This window comes from Rhinoderma darwinii, chromosome 9, assembly GCF_050947455.1.
Source record: "Rhinoderma darwinii isolate aRhiDar2 chromosome 9, aRhiDar2.hap1, whole genome shotgun sequence".
NCBI lineage: Eukaryota > Metazoa > Chordata > Amphibia > Anura > Rhinodermatidae > Rhinoderma > Rhinoderma darwinii.
The window spans coordinates 33,346,534-33,363,495 of record NC_134695.1 but is presented as its reverse complement, the minus strand read 5'-3'; the positions used below and the strand labels follow the sequence as shown (position 1 = coordinate 33,363,495).

Here is a 16,962-nt window from a genome sequence, read left to right as displayed (position 1 = left end):
AAGAGAGAAACTACAGCACTCAGGATAATCCAATGAAAATGTGTTTTATTCACCAAGCATAAAAACACTTGCAAGAGCATGATTGGGGAGTTGTCCTTTCTTGCTGGTGAAAATTGACCTGGTTGTGCTGCTGATCTCTTGAACATAGTCCAAATGGTAGATAGAAGTGAAGCCATATGTCTTGGCTAAGCAGCATGAATACACATAAGACCGTACAGTGTGGAGCTGCTGTAGACCTTCCCAATTGTCCCTTGCAGCAATTTGTTACTGGGTATCACAACAAGTGTAAAAGTGTCTGCAACTATTGTTCATAGGTGCCACAATTCACCTAGTAGCTGCAGGTGACAATGGGAATGTGGGACAACAGTTCCACCTTGTACGGTCTTACAGGGCCGGACTGGCCAACTTGCAGTTCTGGCAAATGCCAGATGGGCCAATCAACAGTGACCCGTACAATCAGTGTTGGACATTGGTGAGCGCAGGCACCAACATAGCAATAGCTGTTGCCAACTGGTGTTCAAAACTACCTCTGTACCCCTGCGTTACTGTGTACGCAATGATTGAAAAGAGGCGTTCAGAAATCATGTATATCGCTAGTTGGCCGAGCCATAGCTAATCATCGCTAGACTTGTTTTCTGCACCCCCCACCCCTTTCAGCTCATGAGCGCACAACATCTTTGGTTCCGCAGAGGAAAAGTAGAACCAGTACCTGCCCTGCCTCCATGTAGAAATCAAGCCGAGCATCAGCCAATCAATGATAGGCTTACTTTTTCTACTGCCCCCCATAGCACAGCTGCAGAATGGAGAAGGAGACTACTGCCCCTGCCAGGCACGTTACTGCAGCGCCAGCAGGTCTATTTCTTCAGTTTTATAAAAGCTGCAAACAGTCAGCTACAGTGAGATGAGGGGGGTCATCAATGAGTATAGGGGACATAGGTGATGCACACAGTCTGCATCTGCAGCAGCCTGCTTGAGGGGCGACGACTGCCTGGAGGTGAGGAGGGGTCCAGTTACACCGCAGGAGGGATAGAGCGGTGAGCATCAGATGGTTCATTTAAAAAGCAGATGAGCGCAGCTTAGCAAACAGGTGTGGCTTAGTTGTGGAGGAGTGTGTCAGGTATAGATGCCTGTGTGTCGGGTATAGATGCCTATGTCCTGCCAGCATCCTGCGTGCCAGTATCCGCAATCTACAAAAAAAAACAACTGGAAAATATAGCAATGTGAGTTGTTTCATTGATTTTTGTAGTGTGAATGATTGGTGTAGTGTTCACAGTGTATTTTTATTGTATGAGTGAAATATGCAGTAAGTGTCAGATTTGTGTGTGTCTTGTATCCAGTGTATATGGTGTGTGTGTGGCATCTGTGCTTGGTGTGAGTGGTATGGGTACAGCATGTGTCCTAGGTGTGAGCGGCATGTGTCCCTGGCGTGAGTGAGGGATGTTTCTTAAGTATGAGTGGTGTGCGTGCACATGATTTCTAGGTGGGAGTGGTGTGCAGCATGTGTCCTAATTGTAAGTGCAGTAGAAAAAATCTGTGCTGAATTTTTTCCACTCCGCAAAAAAAAAAAAAAGTCCTCTAGAATACTTAGCGTGTTTTAAGATTTTTACAGATTTCGTATGAAAAGTAGCGGATGAGTTGGACCTATCGGCAATTACTCCACTTTTAATTTATACCTGTTTTGATAAATCACTGTGTCTTTGTGTGGCTAAAAGGTAGCCCCATGTACACCAGCCCAACACTGGCGGCTGCACATGGCCTGCAGTGGACCCGTGTGCTTAAAAATGCCAGGGCTGATTTTAAGTCGCAGTCCGGCCCTACTGTCTTAGGGCTTGTCCACACATAACGGAATTGCTGCAGAAACTTTCCGCGGAAATTAGCCGGATTTCCGCTGCGGAAAAACCGCACCATTTCCTGCGTTTTTACTGCAGAAAATGTTGCGTCTTTTGCTGCGTCTTTCTCAATGTTGGGAGATGGTGACATCTCCTCTGAAAAACGCAGCAATTCAGTCCGCTTTCCGCAGCAGGAATTGACATGCTGCAGTACGAATAATATACATCGCAGGTGAGTTTCTGGTGGGAAATTTTACACAGCGTCTGGATGGGATCTGTTTAAATCTCATACACTTTGCTTCTACTGTATTCTGCTGCGTATTTTCCGTCCGCAATTCCGAACGGAAAATACGCAGCAATTCCGCTACGTGTGGACGAGCCCATCTGTGTATTCATGTTATCAGTCTCCATCGATCTCTTGACACTGAAGAGGGCTGACAGCAGGCAAAACTGAAGAGCAAATCTTTCATGGTTCTCATGCTGTGCTTCTGGATTTTGACATCTTTGACCGCACCTATCCAGCCCTGCCCACAGCTCCTCTCATGCACCCTGCCCTGTGTCACCAATGAGGTCCCCCTCTCCACATATCACTGATGCTGCCCACCACCTACTTTCACCTTGTCACACTATATACTGTAAAACATTTGTGCATATACAATTGGGTGCATTTTATCATCCGGTGCATTCTATAATCTGAAGAATACACCATAATACAAGCTTTATACCGGTTATAACAAATTATCACCTATCCACTGGTTAACTGCTAGATCAGTGGGGGTCCAACTTTGGAGCGGCAGGGCATATGCTTGATCGATGTATCAATGAATTTACTACTGGCAAAAAGTTTAGCTGCTGGGGGAACGGAGCACACGGGACCCCGTTCTGGAGATCCATTTGGGTCCCAACGGTCTGACTGCCACCGATCTAGCCGTTATCAGCTGTCAGGTGGATAGCTGATCATTTTTTTATAACGGAATACCCCTTTAACTCCATTACATCTCTTATTGTGTTTATAAGCCATTTATACTTCCCACATAGTAGATTATTATTGATATGCAATAGAAATATGCAGATACGATCTTTGTATAAATTAGGCCAATGTTCATGTGTTTTCTTTCTGCTGGTAAAAAAAAAATATGTTTCTGTTCTTGGATAGTTTGTATGATGGTATCGTTTTCCATTGCGATCACCCATAAGCTTTCTTGTTTTTCAGAAAAGAAGAAAGAAAATAAACAGCTGATGTTTTCTGCATTGACTCAAACTCCTGCTTATATTAAGTTTGCTCGCTTTACGTAAGTGTGTCCTGTATATCTAAACGCTTACTACGTAATATTTTTCCACAGATTTTCATTTAGCCAGGCAGGTTGGTGAAACACTTTTCGAGCACTTTGACAAATTAACCCCTTAATGACCGGGCCATTTTGCACGTTAATGAACAAGGATTATTTTTTGTTTTTTCACTGTCGCATTCCAAGAGTCGTAACTTTTCTTTTATTCCGTCGACATAGCCGTATAAGGGCTTGTTTTTTGCGGGACAAGTTGTATTTTGTAATTGTACCATTTTTAGATGCTTACAATATATTTATTCACTTTTATTAACTTTATTTTATGAGAGAATTGAAAATAAGCAGCTATTCCAGCATTGATTTTCACGTTATAAATTTACGCCGATTACTATGCAGCGTAAATAACATGTTCACTTTATTCTATGGGTCGGCACGATTACGGGGATACCAAATATGTAAAGGTTTTTTATGTTTTCCTATGTTTGCACAATAAAAACCCTTTTAGAAAAAAATTACTTGTTTTTCCATCGCCGCGTTCCAAGAGCTGTCATTTTTTAATTTTTCCGTCGATGTGGCCATATGTGGGCTTGATTTTTGCGGGCCAATGTGTAGTTTTCATTAGTACTATTTTGGGGTACATAGGACTTATAAATTAACTTTTATTTTATTTTTTATGGGGGAATGGGAGAAAAGAGAGAATTTTGCCGTTATTTTTTGCGTTTTTTTGGACGCCGTTCATCCGGCGGTTTAATTAATGTGTTCATTTTATTGGACAAGTTGTTACGATCGCGGGGATACCATATATGTGTATGTGTTATTTGTTTTGACACTTTTACTGAATAAAACCACTTTTTGGGCAAAAAAAGTAGTTTTATTTGATTTTGACTGTAATTATTATTATTTTTTTTTTCAACAAACTTTATTTAACTGATTGACATTTTTTTTTTAAGTCCCACCAGGGGACTTCACTATTCGATGTGCCGATCGCATATATAATGCTTTGGTATACTTAGTATACCAAAGCATTATTGCCTGTCAGTGTAAAACTGACAGGCAACCTGTTAGGTCATGCCTCCGGCATCGCCTAACAGGCAGTTGCGGAAGACAGACCTGGGGGTCTTTGTTAGACCCCCGCTGCCATGGAAACCCGACGGGGACCCGCGATTTGTTTGCGGGGGCGCCGATGGGGTGACAGAGGGAGCTCCCTCCCTCTGTCAAACACATTAGATGCCGCTGTCACTATTGACAGCGGCATTTAATGGGTTAAACTGCCGGAATCGGAGCGCGCTTCGATTCCGGCAGTTGCAGCAGGAGCCAGGCTGTGTATAACAGCCGTGCTCCTGCCGCTGATCGCGTGGGTACACTGGCAGTACCCGCGCCATCACAGGACGGATATATCCGTCCTCCTGCGCGAACTAGCAGCTGCTGAGGACGGATATATCCGTCCTTCAGCGTTAAGGAGTTAAGGCAATTTTATGTAATTTATCCCTCGTTTCTGTTGTTTGACCACCATGTCTATCATTGAGGAGCTTCCATTGGACACCTTCATGCTAGTTTTGCAGCTTAGGCTGTGTTCACATTTCATTTTATGAACCCGTTCGGTTTATGCGCTGGAGGACTCCCAGTGCATACCCCGAACATAGCCATAGGCTCACATTCACCCAACTGAGACGTTACCAATTATGTTTATTTTTTTTATATATATTTTTTTACATTATTTTAGAGGGAAAGTTTTTGGGGCTTTTTAAGCGTTTTAGAATTTTATTTTTTTCTATATTATTAAATTGTTTTAATTGCTTTTTTTAATAAAGTGATCATTAGATCGCTGGTACCATACACTGCAAAGCCTATGTATTCCAGTATATGGTACTTTAAAATCTCTCCTGTAGGAGCACCAACACAGCCTTTAATAAACACATAAAAATGGTAACAATAAAAAGTGGCAAGAAACCCAGCATAATGGTTCATTTAGATTTGGACATCTGCACAGAGAAAATGGCAAGGTTCTCATTGTGTGTTTTTGTTGGGTATTTGAAATGCTGGAAAGGAAAAACGCATCTGTTACCAATCCATTTTTCAAACTTTTTAATCTATAAACCTATGACTAGAAAATTAAAGACCAGATTACAGCTCAAAAGTTTTGTATAAACGCATTCGTTTTTCTTTCCTGCATTACAAAAACACACGAGTTAAAACTATTAACAAAACTTAATTACTCGCTTGCTATTAACATCAGTGGTATAGCTTTGCAAAGCGGGTTAAAGACATTTTGGAAATTCTTTTTCATATTCCCCACCTGTTGCGTAATTACATATACATTTAGTAAGAAATTTTAAGAGTGCGGGAGGGAATTTTGCTTCCAGTCAATTTTATTTTATTTCCCGGTTTATCCTTTTGCTAGAACATATTTTCCTGCAACAAATATTTGTAAAAAAAATTTTTAACTGGTTTATTTAACCAGTATTCAAACAAGTTATACTGAAAATAAAACAAGAAACAAAACAAAGACTGACATCCATTTGTCAGCAAAAATAGACATATATACCTAGCGTGGCGTGCTCAAAGAGGCTCTGTCACCAGATTCTGAAATCCCTATCTCCTATTGCATGTGATCGGCGCTGCAATGTAGATAACTGTAACGTTTTGTTTTTTTAAAAAACTTTCATTTTTGGCCACGTTATGAGCTATTTTATATATATGCAAATGAGCTTTGAAATGGACAACTGGGCGTGTTTTTATTCGTATGTCCAACTGGGCGTGTATTGTGTTTTTAACTGGGCGTGTTTACTTGTTTTACTAACTGGGCTTTGTGGAGAGAAGTGTATGATGCTGACGAATCCGTGACCAATCGGCATCATGCACTCCTCTCCATTCATTTACACAGCACATAGTGTTTTTACTAGAACGATGTGCAGCCACATACACAAGTGTCCTGATAATGAATACACATGACATCCAGCCTGGACGTCGTGTACTCCGAATTCTGACACTTCTGAATCCATTCTGTGAGATTTCAGCAAGCCACGCGTAATCTCGCGAGATTACGAGGTAAACGAGATTTCGTTTCCCTTGCTGGAAATCTCACAGGATTCAGAAGTGTCAGGATTCTGAGTACACATGACGTCCAGGCTGTATGTCATGTGTATTCATTATCAGGACACTTGTGTATGTGGCTGCACATCGTTCTAGTAAGAACACTATGTGCTGTGTAAATGAATGGAGAGGAGTGCATGATGCTGATTGGTCACTGATTCGTCAGCATCATACACTTCTCTCCACAACACCCAGTTAGTAAAACAAGTAAACATGCCCAGTTAAAAACACAATACACGCCCATTTGGACATACGAATAAAAACACGCCCAATTGTCCATTTCAAACCTCATTTGCATATATATATATATATATATATATATATATATATATATATATATATATATATATATAAAATAGCTCATAACTTGGCCAAAAATGAACGGTTTAAAAAAACAAAACGTTACTGTTCTCTACATTGCAGCGCCGATCACATGCAATAGGAGATAGGGATTTGAGAATCTGGTGACAGAGCCTCTTTAACATAGATAAACCACTGGTGCGTATTAATAACTATGTAAAGTATGAATAATCGTGCCCTCAGGAGGCCACAGCAATGTACCCTTCTACCCTGCCGAAATGTCAGGTACCTGATGAAGAGGTTTGACCAACTGTGAAACGCGTAGTACAGTTTCCATTAAACTTTTTAACGTACATAGTTTACCAATCATTGGTTTTGTGCAATGAGGAGTTGTACCAGATACAAGGAGGAATAGCCGGAGTGGTGCAGCTTGTGATTTATTTTAAGGTTGGATGTAGTAATGTCTTATGGTTTTTAGAAGTACAGATAAACCCCCTGTTCGTAAGAACATCCAGAGAAAAAAAAGCACAAAGCCGAAGAAGCAGGGATCGGGGTTTTCCATCAGTCAAGTAAAGCAGATATTTCGCCATCATGCTCAAGTGCGAGTATCGAATGAAGCTTTTGCAGATGTGGAAAAATGGTAAGTGTTCATGTCTAGCCCTCACTTCGCCTTTAAATTGTTTAGGTGATGATAAAGTAACTTTTACTGCTTCACCACTTTTGGATAATTATACTTTTTCTTGCAAAACATCTTTTTGTTTAAGATAAAATGTAATGTTTTCAATTCACAAAATACATTGACTGCAGAGTTTAAAATGGAACGCTGGGCAAATTTGCCTTATTAATAAATCGGAGATACTAGGATCATATAACATACCAGAGCCGTTAATTCAATCACTCTGGTTTCCAAAAATGAAACTTTCCAAGATGCTCTGTACACTATAGGTCCTTAATACCATAGGCAATAAAAATACTGCTACATTTTACTCAACTGTACAGAAGTTGACAAAACCACGCCTCCTCTCTGACATCACTTCCTGCTCTACAGCTATTGGCTGAAGCTTTACCTCACAGACTTCCTGCTCTGCCCTTCCCCCTGCACGCACTCTGAACATAATATTGAGAGCTCTTTGCATTGCCTTCATTTTAGCTGCTTCCTCTTGAATTTGGAACAGAAAACAAGAAATTACCTGAAAGGAAGCAGAGAGCTCTTCATATTCTCAGTAATCTGTGCGGATTGCAGTAAAATGTGGGGATTGCGTGCAGGGGACGTGCAGAGCAGGAAGTGATGCCAGAGAGAAGGCATTGTTTTGTAAACTTCTTCAGTACAACGCAGTAGCATGTAGTCAGTGGTATTAAGGACCTATAGTGTACAGTGCACCCAAAAAGCATTTGAGGAACCAGAATGACATCATTAACGGCCCTGATATGTCAACTCGCCAAAGTCAGTCCTTTTTAATAGTTCTGAAAATGTTCAGTGTTACACTTTATTTGTTTTGTCATGAATATGATATATCCAGTTGAATACATATTGAATTTTGTTCTTATCCGCTGGGACATCTATAATTGTTTACCCCCTGTCGTATCCTGTGTAAAAATAACAATTATTAAAGGGGTTTACCCTGATTATCTATCCACCAGATAGGTCATCAGTATGTGATCGGTGGGGGTCAGACACCCGGAACCCGCACCGATCAGCTGCTTCGGCGGCTGCCTCCGGGCATCGGATGTCATTGCACAGTATGCAGTGTGCGGAGCTGGAAGCAGTTGGCTCCATACATTGCATAGCGGCGGTGCTGCAGAACTGCAATTCTGCTTCTATTCACTTGAATAGGAGCAGAGGTCCAGTACTGCAGCTCAGCCGCTATTCCATGACCGGATACAACTGATTCCGGCATGGACGTCCGGGGCCCGGAGGCAGCCGATAGGTGCGGGGTCCGACACGCACCGATCATATACGATTGAAAAACAACAAGCAGCAGCACTGGGCATATGGATTAGGGTGCATGCCTCTTGGGTCACAAGTCCAATGACCCTTCAATGTAGAGGAACATAACAAGTGGGGCAGCCCGAACAATTCAGTAAAAAATAGTGATCCTCTTTATTCCACAAGCAATATTGGGAAAGGCTCATACTGAGTTGAAAGGTTACTTGTGGAATAAACAAGATCACTGTTGATCATATACGATTGACCTATCCGGCGGATAGGTAATCAGTTGTCTTGTAGTGGAAAACCCCTTTAACCCCTTCCCGCACCTTGACATAACTGTACGTCGAGGTGTGCAGTAAGTTCGTGCACCTTGACGTGCAGTTACGTCTGTGCTTTGACAGTTAACCGCCGCGCGGCGCTACACCGCAGTGGCGGTTAACTGTGCAGGGCGTCTGCCCTGCAATTCCCCGTTGCCGATCAGCGGCCTATCGCCGCTGATTTCGGCAGTTAACCCCTTAATTGCGGCGTTCGATTTGAACGCCACAATTAAGGTGTTTAGCGCCGATCGGCAGCCCCCATGTGAAATCACGGGGGCTGGCGATCGTACCCATGGCAACCGGACGCCAGACAATGGCTTCCGGGTTGCCATGTACAGAAGCCTATGATGACCACCCCGAGGGTGGTCGTCGTAGGCTTCCTGTCAGTGTGACTGTCACGTCACAATGACAGTTGGAATGCATTACACTACGTAGGCAGTGTAATGTATTCCAGCAGCGATCAGAGCTGCAAGTCTAAGTGTCCCCTAGTGGGACAAGTGAAAAAAGTAATAAAAAGAATAAAAATGTTTTAAAAAAAGTGTAAAAATAAAAGTTATAAGTGATATAAACAAGAACTGCTTTTTTTCCTATAATAAGTCTTTTATTATAGGGAAAAAAATGAACACGTAAAAAAAAAAGTACACATATTTGGTATCACCGCGTTCGTAACGACCCAAACTATAATATTATTTTTCCCGCACGGTGAACACCGCAAAAAAAATAAATGAAAAACAAAGCGAGAATCACTATTTTTTGGTCACCACCCCTCACAAAATATACAATAAAAAGTGATCAAAAAGTCGCATGTACGCCAAAATAGTACCCATACAAACTACAACCCATCCCGCAAAAAACAAGCCCTTACACAGCTTTTTTGACTGAAAAATAAAAAAGTCACGGCTCTCAGAATATGGTGACACAGAAAATAAATTATTTTCTAAATAAGTTATTTTATTGCGCAAACGCTTCAAAACATAAAAAAACCTAGATACATATGGTATCGCCGTAATCGTACCGACCCGCAGAATAAAGTATAACGGTCACTTATAGCCCAGGGTGAACGCTATAAAAAATAAATAAAAATCATTGTCAGAATTGATGGTTTTTGGTCACCTTGCTTGCCGAAAAATGGAATAAAAAGTGATCAACAAAATCGCATGTACCCCAAAATGGTACCAATGAAAATTACAGATTGTCCCGCAACAAATAAGCCCTCACGCAGCTCCGGTGGTGAAAAAATAGAAAACAAGCCCTTACACAGCTTTTTTGACTGAAAAATAAAAAAGTTCCGGCTCCCAGATTATGGCGATGCAAAATGTGCAGTGTTCCAAAAGCGGATAGGAACGGGTGCCATTTATAATATAAGTGCAACACTGGCCACACATCTGCGGATTATTATTTATTTACCCCATTATTATACCCTCTTATTATGCCCCTGATGTACTCTGCCCAGTCTACATTTGCCCCCACATTATAAACTGAAATACCAGCAAAACGCCAGAGCTTCTACCAAGCAAAATCTGCGCTCCAAAAGCCAAATAGCGTCCCTCCCTTCTGAGCCCTACAGCGTGCCCAAACAGCCGTTTATGTCCACCGATATGGCATCGCCATACCCGGGAGAACCCTGTTAATATTTTATTTTTGGTATTTGTGGCACAAACTGGGCACAACATATAGTGCATTAAAATGGCACATCAGTGGAAAATTTTAATTTTCACTTTCCACCATCGGCTGCGAATTAAACACTTTGCGCACCATGACTTATTAGCATGTCGTGGTGTGTGGGGTGATATATGGAGCATCTCACGCGCTGAGCCCGCGCCATACGCTGCGGGTGTCAGCTGTGTATTACAGCTGATACCCGGGACTAACGGACAGAAACAGCGATCGCGCTGTTACAGGAGCCTGTAAAAATCACACTAAACTGCAATACATTAGTATTGCAGGATATTCTACCAGTGATCTAACGATCGCTGGTTCAAGTCTCCTATGGGGACTAATAAAATATGTAAAAACAAAAGTAAATAGTTATTATTAGTGGAAAAAATTAAATAAATATTTAAAGTCCAAAAAGAAACCCTTTTCATATTTTTTCTCTAAAGTAATGTAAAAAAAAAACAAAAAAAACACAAAATTGGTAATGATGTGTCCGTAATAGTCCAAGCTATTACAATATACCATTATTGAACTCGCACGGTGAACGCCGTGAAAAATAAAGAATTTTAAATGGCAAAATGGCAGTTTTTTGGTCACCTTCGCTCTACCAAAAATTTTTATAAAAAGTGCTGAAAAAGTCTTATGTACCAAAAAATGGTACCAATAAAAACTACAGCTCGTCCCGCAAAAAATAAGCCCTCACACCGCTCTATTGACGGAAAAATAAAGACGTTGTGGCTCTCGGAAAGCGGGGAGGAAAAACGAAAAAGAAAAATCAAAACATGGATCAGTCCGGAAAGGGTTAATTTATTTTCTATTGAAAAAACATTTATGACCACATGTGGGGTATAGCCGTACTCGGGAGAAATTGCTTTACAAATGTTGGGGTTCATTTTCTCCTTTATCCTTTGTGAAATTGAAAAAATGCAACATTTTAGTGGAAATAATGTTGATATTAATTTTCACGGCCTAATTCTAATAAATTCTGCAAAAGACTTGTGGGACCTAAATGCTCACTATACCCCTAGATAGATTCCTTAAGTGGTGTAGTTTCCCAAATGGGGTTACTTTTGAGAGGTTTCCACTGTTTTAGTACCGCAGGGGCTTTGCAAATTCGACATGACACCCAAAAACTATTCCAGCTAAATTTGAGCTCCAAAAGCCAAATGGTGCCCCTTCCCTTCTAAGCCCCGGTGTGGGTCCAAACAGCAGTTTATTACCACATATGGGGTATTTACGTAATCAGGAGAAATTGTTTTACAAATGTTGGGGTGCTTTTTCTCCTTTATTCCTTGTAAAAATTAAACATTTCTAAGTTCTTACAGAAAAAAAGTCGATTTTTACCTTTACAGAATAATTCCAATGACTTCAGCAAAACAACTGTGGGGTCAAAATGCTAACTTTACCCCTAGAAAAATTCCTTGAGGGGTGTAGTTTCCAAAATGGGGTCACTATTGCGGGGTTTCCATGGTTTTCATCCCTCCAGTGCATTGCAAACGTGACACGGCACTGAAAACTATTCCAGCAAAATCAGAAATCCAAAATCCAAATGGTGCTCCTTCCCTTCTGAGGCCTGCTGTGGGTCCAAACAGCAGTTTATTACCACATATGGGGTATTGCTATAATCGTAAGAAATTGCTTTACATATGTTGGGGTGTTTTTTCTACTTTATTCCTTGTAAATATTTAAAATTTTTACGTTTTTTCACAAAAAAAGTAGATTTTCATCTTCACATACTAATTCAAATAAATTTAGCAAAAAAACTGTGGGTTCAAAATGCTAACTATACCCATAGGTAAATTCCTTGAGGGGTATAGTTTCCAAAATGGAGTCACTTTTTGGGGGTCTTTACTGTTTTTGTACCACAAGACCTATTCAAACCTGACATGGTACCTAAAATAGATTCTAAAAAAAGGAGGCCCCAAAATCCACTAGTTGCTCCTTTGCTTCTGAGGCTGGTGCCTCAGTCCATTACCGCACTAGGACCACATGTGGGATATTTCTAAAAACTGCAGAATCTGGGCAATAAATATTGAGTTGCGTTTCTCTGGTAAAACCTTCTGTGGTACAGAAAAAATGTATTACAAATTAATTTTCGAAAAAAAAAATGAAATTTGTAAATTTCACCTCTACTTTGCTTTAATTCCTGTGAAACGCCTAAAGGGTTAAAACACTTTCTAAATGCTGTTTTGAATACTTTGAGGGGTGCAGTTTTCAAAATGGGGTGATTTATGGGGTCTTTCTATTATATAAGGCCCTCAAAGCCACTTCAGAACTGAACTGGTCCCTGAAAAAATAGGCTTTTGAAATTTTCTTGAAAATATGAGAAATTGCTACTAAAGTTCTAAGCCTTGTAACGTCCTAGAAAAATAAAAGAATATTCAAAAAACGATGCAAACATAAAGTAGACATATGGGAAATATAAAATAGTAAGTATTGTGTGTGGTATTACTATCTGTTTTACAAGTAGATGCATTTAAATTTAGAAAAATGCAAATTTTTGCTAATTTTCTCTAAATCTTGGTGTTTTTTACAAATAAATATTGTATTTATCGAACAAATTTTTTCCCTAACATAAAGTACAATATGTCACGAGAAAACAATCTCAGAATCGCTTGGATAGGTAAAAGCATTCCGGAGTTATTACCACATAAAGTGACACATGTCAGATTTGAAAAATCTGCTTCGTCCTGAAGGCCAAAACAGGCTCAGTCCTGAAGGGGTTAAGGTAGCAAGAAGCACTGCGACATTAGTGGTTTCAATGATGCCATGTGATGTTATGTCTTAAAGGGAACAAGTCTTGTATTATTTAATAAGCAGCATATTAAAACTTGTGTGGAGACTGCCTACTGAATATGGAGGTGTTGCTTAAGAGTAACCATGCAATGAGCATAAGACAACTAAATTTGTTTACGGTCAGTTGTGTGGGACTGCGTATGCATGCATCCTTCAGACATGACCCAATCATTTAAAGAAGTACACCATTTGGATACCAGGTGGGACTGGGCAGTAGTGATCCCATGATTCCCCCACCACCTTTTGTTATCTCTATTTTTATGCCTTCTACAGGGTGGAATGTGTCCAGAATAACTGAATTCAATGTAAATTGACTTTAGTTTTACAAAAATAATTAAAGTATTTTATTTTTATATGTTTATTTTTTCACAGTTTAGAGTTATATTTGAAACAGCTAACAGTTGATCTGTCTGCATACACTGCTCATGCCAACAGGAAAACAATAACACGTGCTGACATGGAGCTGCTTATGAAAAGGTGAGTTAAAACATTTGGAGCCCCGAATGAGCATGTGAAAATTCTGATAGATTCAGATAGAGCGGTGGACATGATGGAGGGCTTATGTTGGGTTCTTAGATTTGCTAGTTAAGTGCACGTTTATCGATACTCCTCAGATTTTCAATCACTAGAAGCCCCTTTGCATCTCTGAATACAGAGAGATAAGTGGTGGGAGATCTGGAGAGAGATGGAGACATATATATCTAAAAAAGGGAGAGAGATGGAGACATATATATCTAAAAAAGGGAGAGAGATGGAGATATATATATCGAAAAAAGCGAGAGAGATGGAGATATATATCGAAAAAAGGGAGAGAGCGAGCGAGAGAGAGATCTAGCCAGAGGTAGAGTTAGATGTGAAGAGAGGGCCAATTTATTTTTTTAAAGGAGTTGTCCCACGATTAAATGTCATGTTTATTTTATATATCATCAAAAATGAACAACTTTTTGCATTTACATGAGGTTATAAAAACGATCCACTGAAAAGTTATGACATTAACATACATAGTATGGCGCCATCTGGTATTCAAAGTGTATGACTATGTGCATGTCCAACTACTGAGCTGAGTGCTATTTGACCCGCATGCTCAGTCATTCTCCCCAATGCCAAGTCTCTGCGATAGTGGTCCTCTGTTCAGTGCAGAGTAGTTGAAGGGTTATTTAAAATTGATGGCCTATCCTCTGTATAGGCCATCAGTATTAGATCGGTAGGGGTCCGACTGTCAGCACCCCGCCGATCAGCTGTTTGAAGGGGCCGCGGCACTCGTATGAATGCCGCAGCCTCTTCATTGTTTACATGTTTCTCCTCGTTGGTACTTGCACGCGCATGAAAGTATGAACAGAGAGAAGGGATAGGCCATCAATTTTAATAACTCAGATAACCCCTTTAAGGGAAGGAGCAGAACCTTTCCAGTAGCATGGCATTATAGAAGAGGGAACTCATCCTTTGCTTCAGAACTCTACAATCCTAACAAGCTGATATTACCCCAGAAAAAGCCCACTCAGTATTTGTTCTATTCCATTACATGATCATTGGTTTCTAAGGGAGTTCATACTGTGGATGTTGCACAGTATATACCTTTGCTACTCATCATTACCTATTTTCAAGGGAGGTAAGAAGCAATTATATTATCAGCTGCCAGAGGGAGGAAATTGATTCTGCTCAGTGCCCTTCCACCAGCAGCACAGATTAGCAGCAGCACCAATAATGACACAGCAAAGCAAAGAGTTTTTTTTAATGCTAGAAAGACTGCAAATTACTTTAAAACCGCTATTAACAGCATTTCTGGATTTTTGATATGAAAACTATTCATGGCATAACCTCTTTTTATTAACCAAAAACCGGGTTTATAAAATCTTTCCTTTGCAGTGTATAAATAAGGCCTTATTGTGATAGATACTGAACAGTATTAGGAAAGATTTATATTTGTACCTAAAAAGGAAAATAAAAATATTCTTGTGGTGTACAAATACTTCCGCAATGTGCACAGTTGAATCACATTATTATGACCACCAGCTAATATCCAGAGTAACCGCCGTCTTCAGCGCGGACAACAGCTAGACGTGCTGGGAGTGACTCACTAAGATGCTGGTAGGTTGTCTCCTGTATCTGGAGCCATGCTGACTGCAGTGCATCCCACATTTGCTGGAGGGTGCGTGGGGAAGAATCTATAGAGCGAACAAGATGATCGAGGTGGTCCCACAGATTCTGAATTGGGTTCAAGTCTCGCGAATTAGGGGGTCAGGGAAGTACTTTGAAGTCTTGGTCGTGCTCTTCCAACCACTGTCGACATTTCTAGCCGTTTGACATTTCGCATTGTCTTGCTGGAAGATTCCACCTGCCCCAGCGAAGAAAAACAGCATGTATGGGTGGACGTGATCTGCAATGATGGATTCATGCCCAAATTGGTTGAGTGACTTCCACATGGATGAGTGGGCTCAGAGAATGCCATGAAAAAATTCCCCAGACCACAACACTGCCGCCACCAGCTTGTGTTCTTCCAGCAATGGTTGCAGGGTGTTTTGTTCTCTGATGTGTCTCGTCTGACACACCAATGTCCATCGGTTCGATGAAGCAGAAAAAGTAACTCATCGGAGAAGACAACCCTTTGCCAATCATCGTTGGTCCAATTCCGATGCACCTTTGTTGGCATAGGAGCAGTGACAATCCATCTGCTTCTCAGCCCCATACACCTTCGTAGCCGACGTTCACCTCTCACATCAATGGCACGTGGTGCTCTGCAGTTTCCACAGCTCTTATTTCCAATGGCACCATTTGTCCACTCACGATGCACTTTCACTACAGTAGCACGCGAACAGTTCACAAACTGCGCTGTTTGAGAAATAATGCCAACCTTGGCCCGAAAGCCAATAATCATCCCTTTTTCCAACTCTGATAAATCGCCCCTTTTACCCATGGCAACAAAGAGTATGTGTTCAGACAGCCTATCGTGCGCCTTATATACCCACCAAGCCAGCCCACAACACATCACTCCCTTCATGGGCTACGCGCTGCTGACGACGAAAGTAGGAGGTGGTCATAATAATGTGACTCGACTGTGTAAATGCTGCAGCTCCTTTCACAATTGAACTCTTTGTGGATATACCGAGACCTACCTGTTAACAAAAAGTTGTTCCATTAATGAATTTTAGTCTTGGTAATTGGTTGGTAATGAAGACCTTTGCTTATATAAGGTGTCAAGAACTTACTACAATGATCATGTTGTCATCTCTTCCACTTGTAGACAACGTCTGGTGACGGACACCACACCTCTTAATGTACTTATTGAAAGACATTTACCTTTGGAATCCAGGGCACTTCTGATTCCATGTGCACACAGTGGAAACAAGGTCATTCCAAGAAAATAACCAATTGTATCTTTTCTAATAAATTATGTTGTAAATAGTTTTGTAGAAAGCTGTACTTTGTACCTAATGAATAATTTGCTGATGTGCCCCTTCAATTGTAAAGTACTAATAAACAATAATACTATATTTGATTGTAGTTTGGTTTTATTAAAATAAATAAAGGTTGCACACAACCTATGCATTAGACGCAAATGTAAACATACTATATGGGCCATATTATACCGTATGTGTATAGGATTAGACATAGAAGACTCAGCAGATATCCAATTAGGACATTTCTCTTATTAGAGAGATTACATTTATTAGTGATTTTTATCATTTTTTTTTTTTTTTTTTTGCTGCTTTCCTGAAGATGAATGGTAGAAAAGGTGATTAATCGCCAAAAGAAGT

At 40.5% G+C, this 16,962-nt stretch overlaps 1 protein-coding gene across 4 annotated transcripts in view; it reads left to right on the top strand.

Annotated features, from left to right (window-relative positions):
• CENPT (centromere protein T) overlaps positions 1-16,698 on the top strand; it is a 98,515-nt gene extending 81,817 nt beyond the window's left edge. For 3 of the 4 annotated variants that reach the window (XM_075837497.1, XM_075837499.1, XM_075837500.1), the window contains 4 exons: positions 3,043-3,121; positions 6,987-7,148; positions 13,580-13,684; positions 16,449-16,698. In XM_075837497.1, coding sequence (XP_075693612.1) covers positions 3,043-3,121; positions 6,987-7,148; positions 13,580-13,684; positions 16,449-16,572 — 470 coding nt within the window. In that variant the 3' untranslated portion in view covers positions 16,573-16,698. The remainder of the gene's footprint in view (positions 1-3,042; positions 3,122-6,986; positions 7,149-13,579; positions 13,685-16,448) is intronic. The other variant, XM_075837498.1, reaches the window with a different exon arrangement.
• Positions 16,699-16,962: the final 264 nt, after the last annotated feature.